Raw genomic sequence first — 17260 nt, 5'->3', positions numbered from 1 at the left:
TGAGAATTTCTAGACATTTCTAAAATTCATTATTTGATGCATTCACACTAAATGCAGTAAGATTAACAGCTTTGTTTGCAGGCTAAGGAATAGTAATTCTCCAGCAGAAAGCAAATGATCTTTAAGATATAAAACAATTTTACCCTGATTTCTAACATTGTTGGCTTTTTCTTTTGAAGAAGTCTAATAGATTGTTTGTTACTATATAGTAATTTCAAATGAAATGATAGCATTAAATAAAATAATAGAGTACTCAAAATGGGCAGAAATTATTTGGCTCAAACTTTTCCCATTTATGGAAAAGTTGGTCTTAAAGGCAAACCTAATGATACCTTGTTCACACAGGTGAGACACATGATTGCAGATGGGATGATTCACCTGTGTATCTATGCTGTCTCTGCTATCACCAAGGATGCCGAAGTCACTATTGCTTTTGATTATGAATATAGTAACTGGTAAGACATCAGAAACTTTTACCAACCTGAATAAATGACAGTGTTAAGATTTTTAACGCAAGAAGTCTCTTTTCAGTTCTTCACACACCCCCTTTCTTTGCTCTGCCTATTCTTTTCATGAGTAATGTATTTTCTGCCTAGAAGTTATGTAATCCCAGCACATGAGAGGCAGAAGTCAGTGGATCTTTATGAGTTTCAGGTCACCCTGGTCTGCATAAGGAGTTCCATGCCAGCCAGACCTTGTCTCAAAAATAAAGCTGTAGGCTGATTTGGAGGAGGTTTGCTTTCTTTCCACTTCTGTACATAGACTACAAGAGATACCCAGAGAAACAGAATATTTACTGAAAGTATCATACCTATTCTATGTTATTCAAAGATAACAGAGGAAATTTCTACACTAATGTTTTAATAAAGTGAATGGATAATATGCCATAATGTTCTCTTTTCAAGAATATTGAGACACTTTTGGTTGTTTCTTTGGCACAGTAATTATAAAGTGGACTGTGCGTGTCACAAGGGAAACCGGAATTGCCCTATACAAAAAAGAAATCCCAATGCTGCAGAATTGCCACTCCCACCTCCTCCTAGCTTTCCCATTATTGGAGCAGAGACCAGACGTAGAAAAGCGCGGCGGAAAGAGCTGGAAATGGAGCAGCAAAATGAGACTCCAGAAGAGAATCATAACCCACAACCACAAGAAGTTCCGGAAAAAGTAACTGTTTCCAGTGAGCATGAGGTAATCTCCCTGGCCAAGTCAGGGTGTCTGAACTCGGGTTGCCATGTATTGTTTTAGAGATACTGTACTAAAACATTTAATGTTTGTTACTCACATCAGCATGAATATACTTACTTGAGTTTTCTTTTCACTTTATATATTAAGAACCATGAGACCACTCCGAGGCATGGTAGTGAATGCCCTTAATACCAGCCTTCAGGAGGAAGAGGCTCCAGCAGTGAGGGCTGTTACTCAAAAAACCCTGTCTTGAGAAACAAAACATGAGATGTGTCCCAGAACGAAAGAAAAGACACTAATAATAGTAATAGTAATAATATCAAGAGCTATCCTTTCAAGGCCTGGTATGGTGATACACACACAGAATCCCTGCATCTGTAAGGCTGAGGCCAGGTGATCTTGAATTTGAGGCCAGCTTAGGCTGTGTAATAAGGCCCTATCTCAATAAATGTACAAACAACAATAAAGCATCATTTGACTCATAGCCCTTCTACTTATCATGTATAAGGACCTGGGCTCAATTCCTAGCTTAGAGCATAGAAAGGGGTGGAGAAGTAATAATGCCAGAATAAAGCAGGTTGATGTTGCTTGGAGCTTGAGTATGATCTAATAGTGCTTCTGTGTTAAAGGAAGCTGACAATCCAGAAGAAAAACCTGAAGAAGAAAAAGATGAGCCTACAGATGACCAGGAGAACCCAGCTCATAGCAGGAGGGTAAGTCTCTGTGTTTCTCCTAACTCTAGGAGTTTACCATAAAGTAGATATCATTATAGCTTTTATATTTCTATATGTAGACATATCTCAGTTTATGGTAACTATCTGATAGTGGTTTTAAGATATTTCCTTCTAACAATTGAATTTCCCTAAAACTTGGCAGCAAAGACCAGAGTTTGTTGGATTAGTTTTCTTGCTTTGTTTTGAGTTTTATATTTAAAAATCAAAATCAGGTAGAGCTAGTGATAGTAACGTTGCACAATATGCACAGGGTCTTGAGTTCAATCCCAAATTATTGGGAGGATGGGGGGGAAATCACCTCTCTTAGCCCTATATCTCCATGACAGAAATGTTTAAGAAAAACAACATAAAGGAGGCCCTGTCTACTTGGGTTTAAGTCTCACAAGTTTCAGTCCAGGTCTGCTGGATTCATTGATTTGGTAACAAGCAGAAATAGGACAGCAGGAGTCCATTGCAATAAAAAATTACTTACCTCATTACTACCAGAGCAGAGATAAGGAAAGTGTAAAGGGGCCAAAGACAGAATATACCCTTCCAAGGCACACCTCTAGTGGCTTGCTTCATCCAAGTAGGTTCCAGTCCTGGGGTTTCCACAACCTCACAGTAGTAATTACCACTTGTTCCAAGCCTTTGGGGCACGTTTCATATCTAAGCCATAATACTTTTTCTGTCAAATGAATTAAAGAAGTTTGTTAATTGTGGTTTTTTTTTTTTGTGGTTAGAAAAAGCTTAATGACAGTTTGTTTTGTTTTTGAGCTCAGAAAATAGGATAGGTATTGGTTGTGGTTGATTTATGTACTAAACCTGTGAAGGTAGTAGCTCAGCTGGTTTTAAAATTTTTAGCTTTTGTTAGCTTTTGAATTTGCTTTGTTTCATAATTGTTACCTATATTTAAAACAAAATTTTAAGATTTTGTCTTATAGCTCAAAAGCACATATGCTTTCTTGAATAAGTTGTTATAAACTCCACTAATAGTTACTTATAAAACACCTGGACCTGCTTCTAGTTGAACCTTCCTTCTTTTTTCAGACTCGGGAAGATAGGAAGGTTGAAGCCATCATGCATGCTTTTGAAAATTTAGAAAAAAGAAAGAAACGGCGGGATCAGCCTGTAGAACAGAGCAGCTCAGACATAGAGATTACTACCAGCAGTTCAGAGACAGCGGTTGGAGAAGAGACAAAAACTACAGCTCCTGAGTCTGAAGTTAGCAACCCTGTTTCAAATATTGCCATCCCAAGCACCCCACAGAGCACTGGTGTGAATACAAGGAGGTCTTCCCACACTGGGGTAAGAGAGAAAACTCTTAACAGTCTGTGTCTACTAACATTAGTTGTCTTTTTTTTTTTTAAAGAATGATAAAAATTAGTATTTTCAACTTGGCTCTGTATTAGAATAAGTAAAGCCATTTTGATCAGAGCAGCTGATTTGTGGGGTGCAAGTGAAGTCAAAATTTGAATAATAAAAGGCCTCAGCTCTAAACAGTCTCCCAGATAAGCAGGGTGGTGAGTTCAAGGATCATTTGGTTTGGAGACTGGGCTTGGTGTAGCTTAGTATGAGAATGTGTGCTGAACATGCAGAAGACCTCACCTAGCTTTGTCTCCGTCCCCAAGGGAAGAAAACAAATTGTTGGGTTTCTCTCTTGAACAGTCTAAATGGCCCAGTTAACATGTCTGGCCTTCAGGGTCTTCTCATGATGAGCCTGTCTGTTTTTTTCCCTGACCTAGCAACAAACAATAAGGCTTAACATAAAACTTGGGTGTGGAAAAGAAACGAGAATTTACTTTCCTGCTAAGAACCTTTATATTAGGTAGCTACCTTTAACTGACTTCTGATCTATTTTTATTTTCTATTTGTTTATTAGAATTAACTAAGCCAGATGTTCATCTGCAGTCTATTTAGGTGATACTAATCGAAAAAGTTTTGCATGTAAAGATTACATTTTAAAAATATTTTTGCACCGGGCGGTGGTGGCGCATGCCTTTAATCCCAGCACTTGGGAGGCAGAGGCAGGTGGATCTCTGTGAGTTCGAGACCAGCCTGGTCTACAAGAGCTAGTTCCAGGACAGGCTCCAAAACCACAGAGAAACCCTGTCTCGAAAAACCAAAAAAAAAAAAAAAAAAAAAATTTTTTTGCTTGGGGAGGAGGCGGAAAATTTTTTCAAGGAAAAAAAAAATATATATATATATATAAATAATCTTGTAACTGGAAAAAAAATATTTTTGCTTTGTGACGGGTTCTCACTGTATAGCCCTGGCTGGCGTGAAACTTGCTTTGTAGATTGCACTCACTTTGAACTCACAGAGTTCTGCCTGTCTCTGCTTCCTTAGTGCTGAGGTTATGATATGTGACACCCATACCCAATTCAGATTTTTTTATTTTTATGTGTGAATGATTACATGTGTGTATGTATATACACATGTGGGTGCCTGGTGCCCACAGAAGTCAGAAGGTGACATTCTAAAACTGGAGTTAGAGGAGGTTGTGAACTACTATGTGGGTGCTAGGAACTGAAACAGGTCTTTGCTGCAAGAGCACCAAGTACTGATAATTGCTGATTCGTGTTTCCAGCCCCAAAGATTACATTTAAAATGACAATAAATTCTTTTTCAACATTATCATTAAGAATGCTTTAGACTAAATAAGAAACAGGTATGAAATTTCTGATGCTGGTTAAGAGGTGGTTTGTCTAATCCCAGCACTTGGGAATCTAAGGTAAGCTAGAGGCCAACCTGCAAGATTCTTTCCACAAAAGAGAAGAGAAATTTCTAGTAAAATTTGTCTCTCATGTTGTTACAGGATGTAGCTGCAGAAAAACCAATCCCCAAACCACCTCCAGCTAAGCCTTCTAGACCCCGACCGAAGAGTCGAATTTCTCGGTACCGGACCAGTTCAGCCCAAAGACTAAAACGCCAGAAGCAGGCCGTTGCACAGCAGGCAGAGCTTTCACAAGCTGTCTTGGATGAAGGAGGAAGTAACAGCTCAGTAACTCCTCCTGAAGCTGGAAACATAGACAGTTCAGGAGAGAACAGACAGTTAACGGGGTCTGAACCAACTGTGGTATCAGCTACTGGATCACATGTCATCCGTGCTGCATCTAAATACCCTAAAACCAAAAAGGTAAGTGACAGTATAAATCAGGTCAGACAAGGAGTGTCTTAGTAAAATAAGAGTGTTTATAATAAGTCCCCAGAAAAGAAATAATCTTAAAATTATAGATTGAACATTCTAGATAAAAGTCATTTATGCTGAAAGCTGAAACCATCCTACTTACTTTTTGTTCACTTGATTTTATAAACAGAGCTTAAATACTGGTAACTGCAAGTGTTCTTTCATTGTCAGCACAGAGGGTAAAGAAACCATACATCCTCATGATGGTTGTTGGATCTGTTCTAGTTTTTAGATGAGGTTTATCTTTGTGAACTACACTACTGCTCCTTATGGCTGTTACTTATTCAGTGTTAATTAATGATTTGTTATTTGTTTTTTTAACCTTAGTATCTAGTTACAGAATGGTTGAATGACAAAGCAGAGAAGCAAGAATGTCCTGTTGAGTGTCCTTTACGTATCACCACTGACCCAACTGTGTTGGCAACAACCCTCAACATGCTACCGGGTCTTATTCATTCCCCGTTAATTTGTACCACCCCCAAACACTACATTCGTTTTGGCTCACCCTTTATGCCTGAGAGGCGCCGAAGGCCCCTTCTGCCTGATGGCACATTCAGCTCCTGTAAGAAGGTATGTGTGTGCATGTGTACGCTCACCTTCCTGTGGATGAAAATGTGTTATAATACTAGATGATGCATATAGTTGTGGTGTATTTTACGTAACTAGCTGCTCATGAGTCTCAAGATAACTATCAGTTTATATTTTATTAGTTATTACACATGAACATTAACACATCAGGAGCCACAATGACCAAGATGGAATGTGTGCTGCATTTTGGTGCTCTAATTTGTGACTATTTGGTATTACCTTACTGGGAATCTTTACAAGTTACTGAGTGAGAGCAGAAGGCAATTGATAGAAGGGATGTATTTTGTAAATGGTTTTGTGGTACTGGTTAGCATGGCCATTTGTGATTATTGTGTGATATTGGGCCCCAAATATTTAAAGCACTGATGTAGCCATAAAAATGAACAAGATTATGATTGTAGCTAAGTAATCAATCACTATTACTTCTTGAAGGAGTTTAGAGAAAAAAAATCATCTCATAATTGACATAATTCCTGTTATTTGATCAGGTAACAGTGGGTTACCATTCCCTAGAGATATGGAACATGCTGTAAAAGACTGCCTTTCTGTGAGTCTCTGGTTGGGACTAGTAACAGCAGTGTTTGATAGTTGTTTTGAAATAGATTGTTCTTCAAACTTATAATGCTGTTTAGAAACATAGGGCATACTTCATTAGCTCTTTCTATAGGTAGAGTTCTGTTCCCTGGAATACCCTTTTCTCTAATCCTCAGATCTGGATTCAGGCTGCCTCCCTCAGTATCTGTATTGCCCTCCTCCACTGGCACCACATTCATGAGGATGCTGCATGTAGCTTATTTGATGTGATGAAGTCTCCAACTCCAGGCACGTCTTCCCTAGTTCCTCCAAACTTAAAAGATTTTCTTTTTCCCCAAGAACATAAGTTCTTGGGAGTTGGGAAAATGAAGGATTAGCCAAAATGGCATAGGATGTGGAAGGGAGGACTGCTGCAGGCATCTACATAAAGAAAGGGCAATGCTGCTAAGTAGCACACTGCAGAAGCCTTAATTGACACGTCCTACCTAAATAATGCTCTCATTTGTATTGTGTGTCAGAAACTTCCACGTAGAAGAAATTCTGAAATATTTGACCACAAGATCCTTGTCAAAGGGATTTTGCATGATGCAATAACATAAGTAACTTGGTGTCATAAATAGCAATAGTTTTCAAAAAGCTGTTTACTGTAGGAGTTTTGTCTAGGTAATGAAGGAGAGTTGGATCTCTACAGAATTTGCTTATACCAAGTCACTCAGATCAACTGACTTGTCTTGGATCTTGAAGATATTATCTGAAAAGGAAAATGGTTTGCTGTACAAACCAATGGTCGTTGTTATGATAGTGTATGTCTGCTGTTCCATCATTTAGAAGGCTGAAGTAAGATTGTTGTATTGCTAGCCCCTGCTGCATAGCAAAATCTTGTATTAAGAAAACCATCAACAACAAAAAATAAAACATGATTTACTGGTTATAGTTAGTGGTAGAACTCCTATGTATAGAATGGCAAAACTGAGACCCAGTATTCCTACATTGTTCAATTCTTCATTAAGAGTATTAGCAGGAAGCTGATACGATGGCTAAGTGGGCAAACATTTGTCACCTATTAACATGAATTCCATCCCCAGAACCCAGGTAAAAGTGGAGGGAGAAAACTATTCCACAGCATTGTCCTCTAACATCTACATAGACATGAGTATACACAGCTAACATCTACATAGACCCATATACACAATTATAATGTTGGGGTTTTGTTTTAATTTTAACTTTCTAGTTTTTCAAGACAGGGTTTCTCTTTGTCCTGGAACTTGTTCTGTAGTCCAGGCTGATCTCGAACTTAGAGATCTGCCTGCCTCTGCCTCCTGAGATGAAAACCATGTGCTGCCACTACCCTGCTTAACTTTTTTTCCTCCTAAGGAACAGCAGAATCCTAACAGCTTTTTTGATGTGTATTAAAAACTAGAAAAGAAAGACCGACCCTATCTCTTCCTAAGGGTGTATACTCCGTTAATGGCCAGGGGTGTATTTTCTTTAGTGGTACTAGGCAAGATTATCCTGTAAATAAACCCTAATTTGAAACTCTTCCTAGTAAGTTTAAAAGTAAATAAAAAAGAAAGTAGACATCAGGTTGGTTACAAAAAAAGATCAGTAAGAGAGAGAGGAGAAGAAGAAAGAATGGGGGCTGGAGATATGGCTCAGGCGGTTAAGAGCATTGTTTGCTCTTCCAAAGGTCCTGAGTTCAATTCCCAGCAACCACATGGTGGCTCACAACCATCTGTAATGAGGTCTGGTGCCCTCTTCTGGCCTGCAGGCATACACACAGATTATATAATAAATAAATAAATAAATAAATAAATAAATAAATAAATAAATAAATAAATAAATGTATGTGATGGTTCTAATTTAAAAAAGAGAAAAAGAAAGAAAGAATGGTAAGGGCATGTTCAAAATTCATTATGGATATATATTGCAAACTCATGAGACCCATAGTTTATATATGCTAAGAAAAGCACCTTTTTAAAAAAGACAGTCAAGATGTAGGTGTAATGTAAAGCATTTTCATCGAGCCAGGCAGTAAAATATATTAAGAAGAGTTGATGGGGGGGCTTTGGAGAGATGGCTCAGCAATCAAGAGCACTTGTTGCTCTTGCAGAAAACTCGGGTTCAAATCCTAGCTCTCACATGGTAGTTCACAGCTGCCTGTAACCCTGGTTCCAGGAGATTTGATGCACTCTTATGAGCTGCATGCAGTCATATACATACACATGTACATTCAGGCAAAACACTCACATAGAAAATAAAGTTAATCTGTATGATTTTGGTTTTTGTTTTAAGGAAGGTTGATGATAATTAGAGATTAATATAAAGACCTAAGTAATGTAGACTAACTATTGAAATGCCTTCTTGGTAATTGCAATATGGGATTGTAATTTTTTTGTTCTTATCTTGTTTTTCCAATAAACAGAGACCCAAGCAAACAAACCAAAAATGTGTTTATAACTGACTTATTTTCAGTAGAAAATCCATTTGTTTGAGCTCTTGCTTTTGTGTTTTATTACTGTGTGTGTGGGCAGGTAGTTATCATTGGAAGTCAGAGGATAACTCTCTCACCTTTATATTAAATTCAGGCTGTCAGATATTTAGCAACAAATATTTTTACCTACTGATCCTTCTCATCAGACATCTTTGAGGTCCTTTTATCTGTATATGCTCCGAATTTTGTTTATTTATTTGTTTACTTTTAAAGATAATCTCAAAATAATGCTGTCCTGGAATTCTATATAGAACAGGCTAACCTTGCTCAAACTCAAGGAGATCTGCCTGTCTCTGCCTCTTGAATGCTGGGTTTAAAGGCATGAACCATAACACCTAACTTGGTTTAACTTTGGTATCTTTAGTAACTCCATTGGCAGCAGATAGAAAATTAATTTAACCAAACCTCATGTTATATTATCCAAAACTCTGTGACCATCCTCAACCTTGGTTGACCCCTTCCTCCCACACACACCTTTTGTTGTTGTTGTTTATTTGTACAAAGAAATGGTATGTTCCTTTTTTTATGAAGGTGATAATTGTGTTTAGCCTTAGAGGCAAGCCTAACAACATCTTACTTCTCCGTGTCCCACCTAGTTTTATGTTCCCTTTTTTGTAGTCATAAGATCTAGAATGTAAACTCTTTAGTGGCTTCCAAAGACTGAAAATTTTTTTAATAACTTTTTAAAATTCTTTAATTATTTAGGGAGGATAGGGATCTTCAAATTTGAGTTGTTTGTCGTCTGCTTTGTATGGAAAAATAGATTTGTAATAGCTTAATAACTTTTATATAATATAAATAAAAATTTGTATATTCATAATGAAAGAATTTTCACTTGTACTCCCAGGCTAGTTTTCACCCATTTATGAAAAAGAGTTTTAGACAAGATGACCTCAAAGGTCTCCTCTACATTCTAAGGAACTGTGCTTCTGATAACCTGTGTGTTGGGAATCTGTATGAGAGAGCGTGTCACTCTCATTCTTGGTTTTTAGACACTTTGTCATGTCCTAGAATGTGATTCAAGTAACTTAGGATATCTTTTTTTTTTTTAAATACACTCATTTACTTATCTCCGTTTCCTTTTTTCCTTGGGTTTGATAGACAACAAAGATATTTGCATGATAGAGGTTTCTGATAGTAAAATTTTACTGGATTGTCTCAGGTTCTAAGAATTGAGCAACCACAAATCTAGAACTACTCTGTTGAAGAGACTATTTACTTACGGGTGGTATATCTTCTCTAAAGATGTCACATTATAATAGTTCCCTTTTCTATTTGGAGACAGTCTGGCTAAAATTGGTGTTTCTTGTAATTGGATCTGTCTGCTGTCAGGGTAGAATGGTGAGCAATTTACAACTGTTTATCTTAAGAAAACAAAATTATAAGCCTGACAATGGTGGTATAAGCCTTTAATCTGTCTGACTCTGGCAGAGGCAGGTAGATCTCTGAGTTCAAGGCCAGCTTGGTCTACAAGAGCTAGCTACAGAGAAACCAGGTCTTGAAAAAAACAATAACAACAACCAAAAAAAAAGGAAGAAAGAAAAGAAAAAATATGAAAAACAAAGTAAAATTCCTTATAGTCTTATCTTACAATATTTGCAAGATTTCTTCTGACTTTATTTTTTTCTCATACATTCAGATTGCATATTATCTACTAAAAAAAAAGTAACAGGAGGGTTCTTTATAAACCTTGAAAAGTGTCAGCCTATCTTTAAACAGTAATGCTATCCTAAACAGTGTGCAAAGTTGAGTGGTTACCATTTTTTATTGATTGATGGGATACCATTTTATAATCCAGATTGTTTCGTTTTTACCTAGTAGAAAAAACTGACTTGACTGTGAGGGCTGGGAATATAATTTGGTAGGTAAACTGCCTCCCTTGGCTCAGTCCCTAGTGCCACATAAACTTTGTATAATGGTAGAAGCAAGTAATTGTAGCTTGGAAGGTGGGGTGGAAAATCTTAAATTCAAGGTCATCTTTAGCTGCACAGCATGTTTGAGGCTAGGCTAGGCTGTATGAGACATTTCAATAATAATCTTCATTAAAGAAAAAGGAAAGGACAGCTAAAGCCAGCCTTGGTTGCACACCCGAGAACCTGTCCAAAATCACTTGACAATGAAGCTGTGTGAATGTATTTTTATTGCATTTCTCACCAGTTGGTGTGTAGTGATCTGGTTAGTGCACTGAAACAGATGCCATACATAGCTTTAAACGTTTTTTTTTAAGATTCTCTGTTTTTTCCCCCATTATAGCGCTGGATAAAGCAAGCCTTGGAAGAAGGGATGACTCAGACATCATCTGTGCCCCAAGAGACTAGAACACAGCACCTATACCAAAGTAATGAGAATAGTAATTCTTCTAGTATCTGTAAAGACAATGCAGGTATGCATCTGATCTTTTTATCAATTTGACATGAAACAGTTACCATGTGAGGTTCACAGTAAAAATTTCAGTGTTGGTACTCCGATATATAAAAGAATAGTGTGTTCTCTAAATAGTTACTTTACATCTGTCTTTACAGAGGAAGAGAAAGATCTCGAGTCAGGGATCAGTTTTCCCAGGACGACAAAGAAGGAAGTAGACAGTATACAGATAACAGCAGAAATGGTTATAAAAAAGGTTAGATACGTTTAAAGTAGTAAGTTTAGGAAATCTTTATTTGTATTTTATAAGGGGAGGCAGTAGAAAGTGGTGGAATTCTAATGTTCAGGAAGAAAATGAAAATGTAAAGTGGCTTGTTGGGTGGAATCTGGCAAATGGGGCTGGAAATAATGAGATTATGAGGAATCATTGTTAATTATTTTTTTTCCAAGGATTTGCCCCTAAGACATATTAAATTCCTGAGATGACTTGGCTTTAAATCTTCTGATCCATTGTCTTTCACCATGTTTTATTGCAGACCTCTAACAGATAACATTGGTGCATTGACTTATGATACCTTTTTGTTTCTGTATTTACTGCACAAGGTTTCTCTGTTTAATCTAGGCTGGTGTCAAATTCATCCTCCCCAGTGCTCAAATTCAGAAATGTACCACCATCTTTGTCTTCACATGTTGCCTAGTTTTTTCTCCTTTTTGCCAAAATTCTGTGGATCAGCATAATTAGTATGTCCTTGGGATGGGAGGTTGTCACTCAGTGGTAGAACATGTACTTTTGGCTTTTGTGGTACCCTTGTTTCAATTCCTGACTCAAACAAAGAAATAAAATAAACCATTTTCTGTGATTTCCATAAGCTTACCTCTAAATCAGTTTTCTGAATATTATATAATCAAAACATACCATAAACAGGAAAGTGGAAGAAAGTAAAACTATTGCTGCAAGTTCAAGACCAGCCTGAGGCAACTAGCAAGACCCTATCTCAACAGAAAACAAAAATTACAAAATACATTAGTTACTACAACTCATGTTAAGGCTACAGCTAATATAATTTTTCAGAATTTTGCTTTATATTGTTTTGGGGGTTTGTAGATTGCTCTTCTTAAACCACTATTTGTTGACTTGCTGATTAGTATGGAGTTTAATAGAATTTTACTAGTTCATCTACTGAGACAGATTCAGGTTTGATTAAACATATTTTTTGAGGCAGATTTCCCTCAATTGTGTCAGCTTTTAGACAGCTTTTAGAGTGTAGTTAGAATAGCTGAATTGGACTGTAAAGTGTGACTCCCTCTATCTGTTGGGTATGTAGTGTAGGTATATAGATAGTTAATCTTAGAAAAATAATAGCTGTACCACAGTTAATTTCCTGGCTTTCACATACTTAGAGAGAAATTGTCTTTGTTACTACATGCCCTCAGTGGGATGGAATTAACACTGCTAGTCACCAACCTTTATTACATTTTTACCTACATCCTAGCAAGCAATGAGAAACATCTCAGAACACACCTTGCCCTTAAGAACCAGGATAAACAGAAGAGTTACATAAAGAAACCCATCAGTAGCCATTTAAATGTGGTGTGAGTCATAAGGAGTTCCTTTGTTGTGTTTCAAAAAGCTTTGTTTGCAAGAATACTAAGTTGATGAAGAGAGTGAGGAAATATATGATACAGTAGAAAAAAATCAAACAGATCTTCGTTTGAGATCCAGTTCTGTATCCTTAAACTGTATGATGTTACTAAATGTCTCTGATCATCATCTGTAAAGTAAGAATAGCAATCCCTGCTTTAATGCTAATAAGCTCAATAGTATGTATTATTTATAAAGTGTTTAGTTTAGTATCAGACCCATAATAGAAATTGCTGCTGTCATTCTACACAGAATACTTGTTCTTGTCTAGTATGAACTACCTAGATTAAAAATAATAAATTATTCCTCTGGTGTGGTTGCGCCTAATGTGTAATCCCACTAATCAAGACTGGTGAGAAAATCTGGTTTTTGAGGCCAACCTGGTCTATATAGTAAGGCTGTCAAAAGGAAAAGTCAAAGGATGCTAGAAACTAAAATTGTATAAAAAGAAGAGGTATTACAATTGACACAGGGAAGAGATATGATGTTTGTTTGTAAATAACATTTATATGACCCCAGGAATACCTTAATAGTAACCGAAAAGTTCAGAGTTAATAACAGTTGAGTAAAGTCCTTGGTTAGAAGTTAATATGACTTAAATACTGAGAAAATTAACGAAGACAGGTTTTTCAGCCTCAAAGTTAACAAAGCTAAGAAACAATCTGGGAATGGTTGTACTTGGATATGTGATGCAAAAAAAATCATTGAAAATACTTTTTAAGTTTACACATAAAGGAAATTCCGTATTCACTAATGGAAAGAATAAATTCTATGCACCCATATTCTTTCTCCTCCAACAGATTCCAAGGAAGCATCATTTAAAAATTGGATTCTCAGCTTACCTAAAATTTTTCAAGTAAAACTTGGAAAGGTAGTTATAAAGTACTTTGCTAAAAATACACAATTACCTTCCCTGTGACCATAATGGCTGAGTTATCATAGCACATCTATAAGAGCAAAGGAGAATATGGAACAAAACAGCTAGATTAGGGCTGTGAAATAGAGGCATGGTAAATTGCTCTGGAGTTTTCAACTACTTGAGAGATTGTTAAATGATTGGATCCTTTGCCAGTGCAAGTTCTAAGTGCATTAAAATATTTTCTCTTACTATTTTTGGGTTCTTTTTGTTTTGGTTGATTGGTTTTGATTTATTTCAGTTTATTTTTTTTGAGACAAGGTTTCACTATGTAATCCTGACTAGCCCCAAACTTGCCATCTTCCTGCTTTAATCTTCTATATGCTAGATGGAAGTATGTACCACCACACCCAACACTTTAATTCAAATAGTATTAACTATTGTTTTTTGTGGTCCTACTGTTTTTGAGTTAATATAGTAATAAAATGATTTTCAGTAAAACAATAGAACAGCAAGAGCCAGGTATTGGTTGCCCACACCTTTAATCCCAGTACTTAGGAGGCAGAAGCAGGTGATTCTCTGAATTCAAGGCCAGCCAGAGCTATACAGAGAACCATGTCTTGAAAAACCAAACAAAGGACAAAAACCAATCTGTTCATATGCTTTATAAAGATGTAGACACTAAATAATTGTGTACAGAATATTCATAATTGCTAATAGTTGCAAAATTACATAGACAAATTTTTAAAAAGACAAACTCCAACTGATTAAAGAGTAATAGAATTTGTGATTTTGAAATGTGTTCACCTACATGATCTTGATGAAATAATATATATTATCATTAACATTTAAAGAAGTATAAGAGTGTGTGTGTCTATTTGTGTGCACATATGCACTTACACATTTGTAGTTTCAAAGGACATCTTGCAAGAATCAGTTGTTTTCCTTCTACCTTGTGGATCTTGAGAGTTGAACTCAAGTAATCATCAAACCTTCACTTTGTGGGGCATCTCATGGGCCCTTTTAATTTTTATTCTTGGTTTGAGGTTCTCACCCAATGGTAGTGGTAGAAAAGCCTTTTATTTGATCTCTGTTACCACAATTTATAAAATAGTTTATACTTGATTGGCTTTATCAAATTGATCTTAGATCAGGAGAAAGTGTCACTTGTGAATTAGATTTACTCACCTCCTTGAATCTGCAAGAGGTTTAAGGATATTGTATATGACCAGTTCTCTTAGGAATATAAAGTTGCCTTGATATTTTTTTTTTGACATTTGAAATGGAGAAAGCAACATCCACTCATGAATTTGATAGTGTCGTGTATGATTGTTTAATGAATTTATCTAAAAACATTTGCCAGCTGTGTTTATAATGAAAACTAAACTTTTAGATGAGCTATCTGGGCATGGTGGTATATGCCTTTAATCGCAGCACTTACGTCAGAGGCAGGCAGATCTCTGGGGTTGGAGGCCCAACTGATCTACAGAGCAAGTTCCAGAACAACCAGGACTCCAAAGAGAAACCCTGTCTCGGAGTAGGAGGAATGAGCTGTCAAAACTGGAGAGATGACTAAAACACTTTTCTATGCAAACATAAGAGGCTAAGTTTGAATTTAATTCCCAGCATCCATATAAAAAAGCCAGGCATGGCTGAGTATTCCAATAATTACCACATTGGAAAGCAGACATGGGCAGATTTCTGGAGCTTGCTGGCTAGCCAGCCTAGCCAAAGCAGTGAGGGTCAAGTCCAGTGAGAGACTGTCTCAGGGACAAGGTGAAGACAGTAGAGTAAGACATCTACTATCCTCTGGCTTCTACATGCAGGTGTACACACCCACCCACACATGGATTTGCACACATACGCCACACATTCTACATACCACCCAAAAATATGAATTATCAAGTTTCCCCACTGTTTTGTTATTATTTATCATAGTCTAGAGTTTTTAGCTATAAGCATACGTCCCTTTCCAAAGGAAAGGGGGTGTAAGTACTGGTAAAGAAGGATGAGTGTTGTCATATGAAAGTAATAGAGTTATGTACCGAGAAAAGTAGCAGGAAAACTAGTAGACATTTATAGATTGGCTAAATACAAAACCATATGTAAACATTAAGATGGGCAAATGGAGAAGTATGTCCTATTCCTAATTGTAATAAAAAGTAGAGAACAACCCAGGCGGTGATGGCACACACCTTTAATCCCAGCACTCGAGAAGCAAGTGGATCTCTGTGAGTTTGAGGCTAGCCTGTTCTACAGAGCAAGTTCGGGTAGGGGGGGGAGAGAGAACTGGAAATCCAAGTCCCTCAATGATGGGGGTGGGTGGGTTTAACACTTGATTAGCTGAAAAGGGTCATGAACTGTCATTAGTGAGGTTTCTCCCTAAATTACAACTGATTGTTGTATCAAAACAAAATTGAATTGGGAGGCTAGTATTTCCAAGAATATCAGTATTGCTAGATGTGGTGTGTACCTAGAACCCCACCACTGGAGAAGTTGAGAAAGGAAAGTCCTAAGTGTGTGGCCACCCTAGACAAGCATTACAAGACCCTGTCTCAAAGGGAGTGGGGATGTAATGTCAATTCCATATTGTTTAAGAAGTAGAATAACTTTCAGAAACAAGATCAGTAGATTTAGAAAGCAATAGAAATAAGCTAGGGGAACAGTGTAGCTTAGTGGTAAAGTACTTGCCAGAAATATACAAGGGTCAAAAATGTGTATAACAAAGAATAGTCTAATGGAGATAAATGTGTTTAATTCAGTGAAGAAAGATTATAGCTGTTTTTGTTACAAAAGATTTTCAAAGAAGGAAAAGTGCTAGTAGGCATTTGCTACCTACTAGAAAGGTGGAGTAGGAATCAACTCCCTAAACTTAAGTATAATTTAGGGTGTCAAGGGATGGCTCAGTTACTAAAAGTACCTGCTTCACAAGCCCGAGGGCCTGAATTCAGATTCTACAACAATATAAAAAGCAGGATATGTGGGGTGTAACTAAATTCAGATTCCAGAACCATCTAAAAAACAGGTGTGTGGTGAGATGGTGTTGTGGAGACAGACCACAGAAGCACAGGCCATACCTGGAGTATGCTGTGCTCTAGAGGTGAAGAGAGAACAAACTCCCAAAAGTTACCTCTGGCCTCTACACAGGTGTAGTATAAATGGACACATTTTTTTCTCTTAAGTATAAATTAGGTAAGGGATATAGCTAAATATATAGAGTGTTTACCCAGCATGTATGGGTGTCCTGCAGTTGAACTCTCAAAGCTTTGCTCCTATAACCCCAACACTTGGGAGACTGTGGCAGAAAAATTGCCAACAGTAAGTTCCGTCTCAGCCTGGACTACATACTGGGCCATGGTGAGAACCTGCTCTCAAACACACATAAGCATACTGAGTTACATATATATTGAGATCATAAAAAAAGGGGGGGGACATACTGCCAAACCTGAGAACTTGTACTCAATCCCTGAGATCCACATGGTGAAGGAAAGAATCAACTCCCCAAGTTGTCTTTTGACTTTGAAGTGCACAACATTGCATGTATGCATCCATATACATTTTATATATGACATGAAATATTTTTAAAAGCCAAGTAGGAATTAAAAATTAAAGGTCATAGATTAGTAAGTGACATTTTCGTAGTTTTAGGGATAGAATTGCTAAGACATAATTGTAACAAGCAAAAGATAAATGA

At 37.0% G+C, this 17260-nt stretch overlaps 1 protein-coding gene across 10 annotated transcripts in view; it reads left to right on the top strand.

Annotated features, from left to right (window-relative positions):
• Setd5 (SET domain containing 5) overlaps positions 1-17260 on the top strand; it is an 81458-nt gene that overhangs the window by 44497 nt on the left and 19701 nt on the right. For all 10 annotated transcript variants that reach the window (XM_057765346.1, XM_057765328.1, XM_057765320.1 and 7 more), the window contains 7 exons: positions 346-455; positions 942-1191; positions 1818-1901; positions 2952-3209; positions 4720-5040; positions 5419-5661; positions 10958-11087. In XM_057765346.1, coding sequence (XP_057621329.1) covers positions 346-455; positions 942-1191; positions 1818-1901; positions 2952-3209; positions 4720-5040; positions 5419-5661; positions 10958-11087 — 1396 coding nt within the window. The remainder of the gene's footprint in view (positions 1-345; positions 456-941; positions 1192-1817; positions 1902-2951; positions 3210-4719; positions 5041-5418; positions 5662-10957; positions 11088-17260) is intronic.

The sequence above is a fragment of the Chionomys nivalis genome, chromosome 1 (genome assembly GCF_950005125.1).
Source record: "Chionomys nivalis chromosome 1, mChiNiv1.1, whole genome shotgun sequence".
Classification (NCBI taxonomy): Eukaryota; Metazoa; Chordata; class Mammalia; order Rodentia; family Cricetidae; genus Chionomys; species Chionomys nivalis.
The sequence above is the reverse complement of the archived record's forward strand: the minus strand, read 5'-3'. Positions and strand labels throughout refer to the sequence as shown.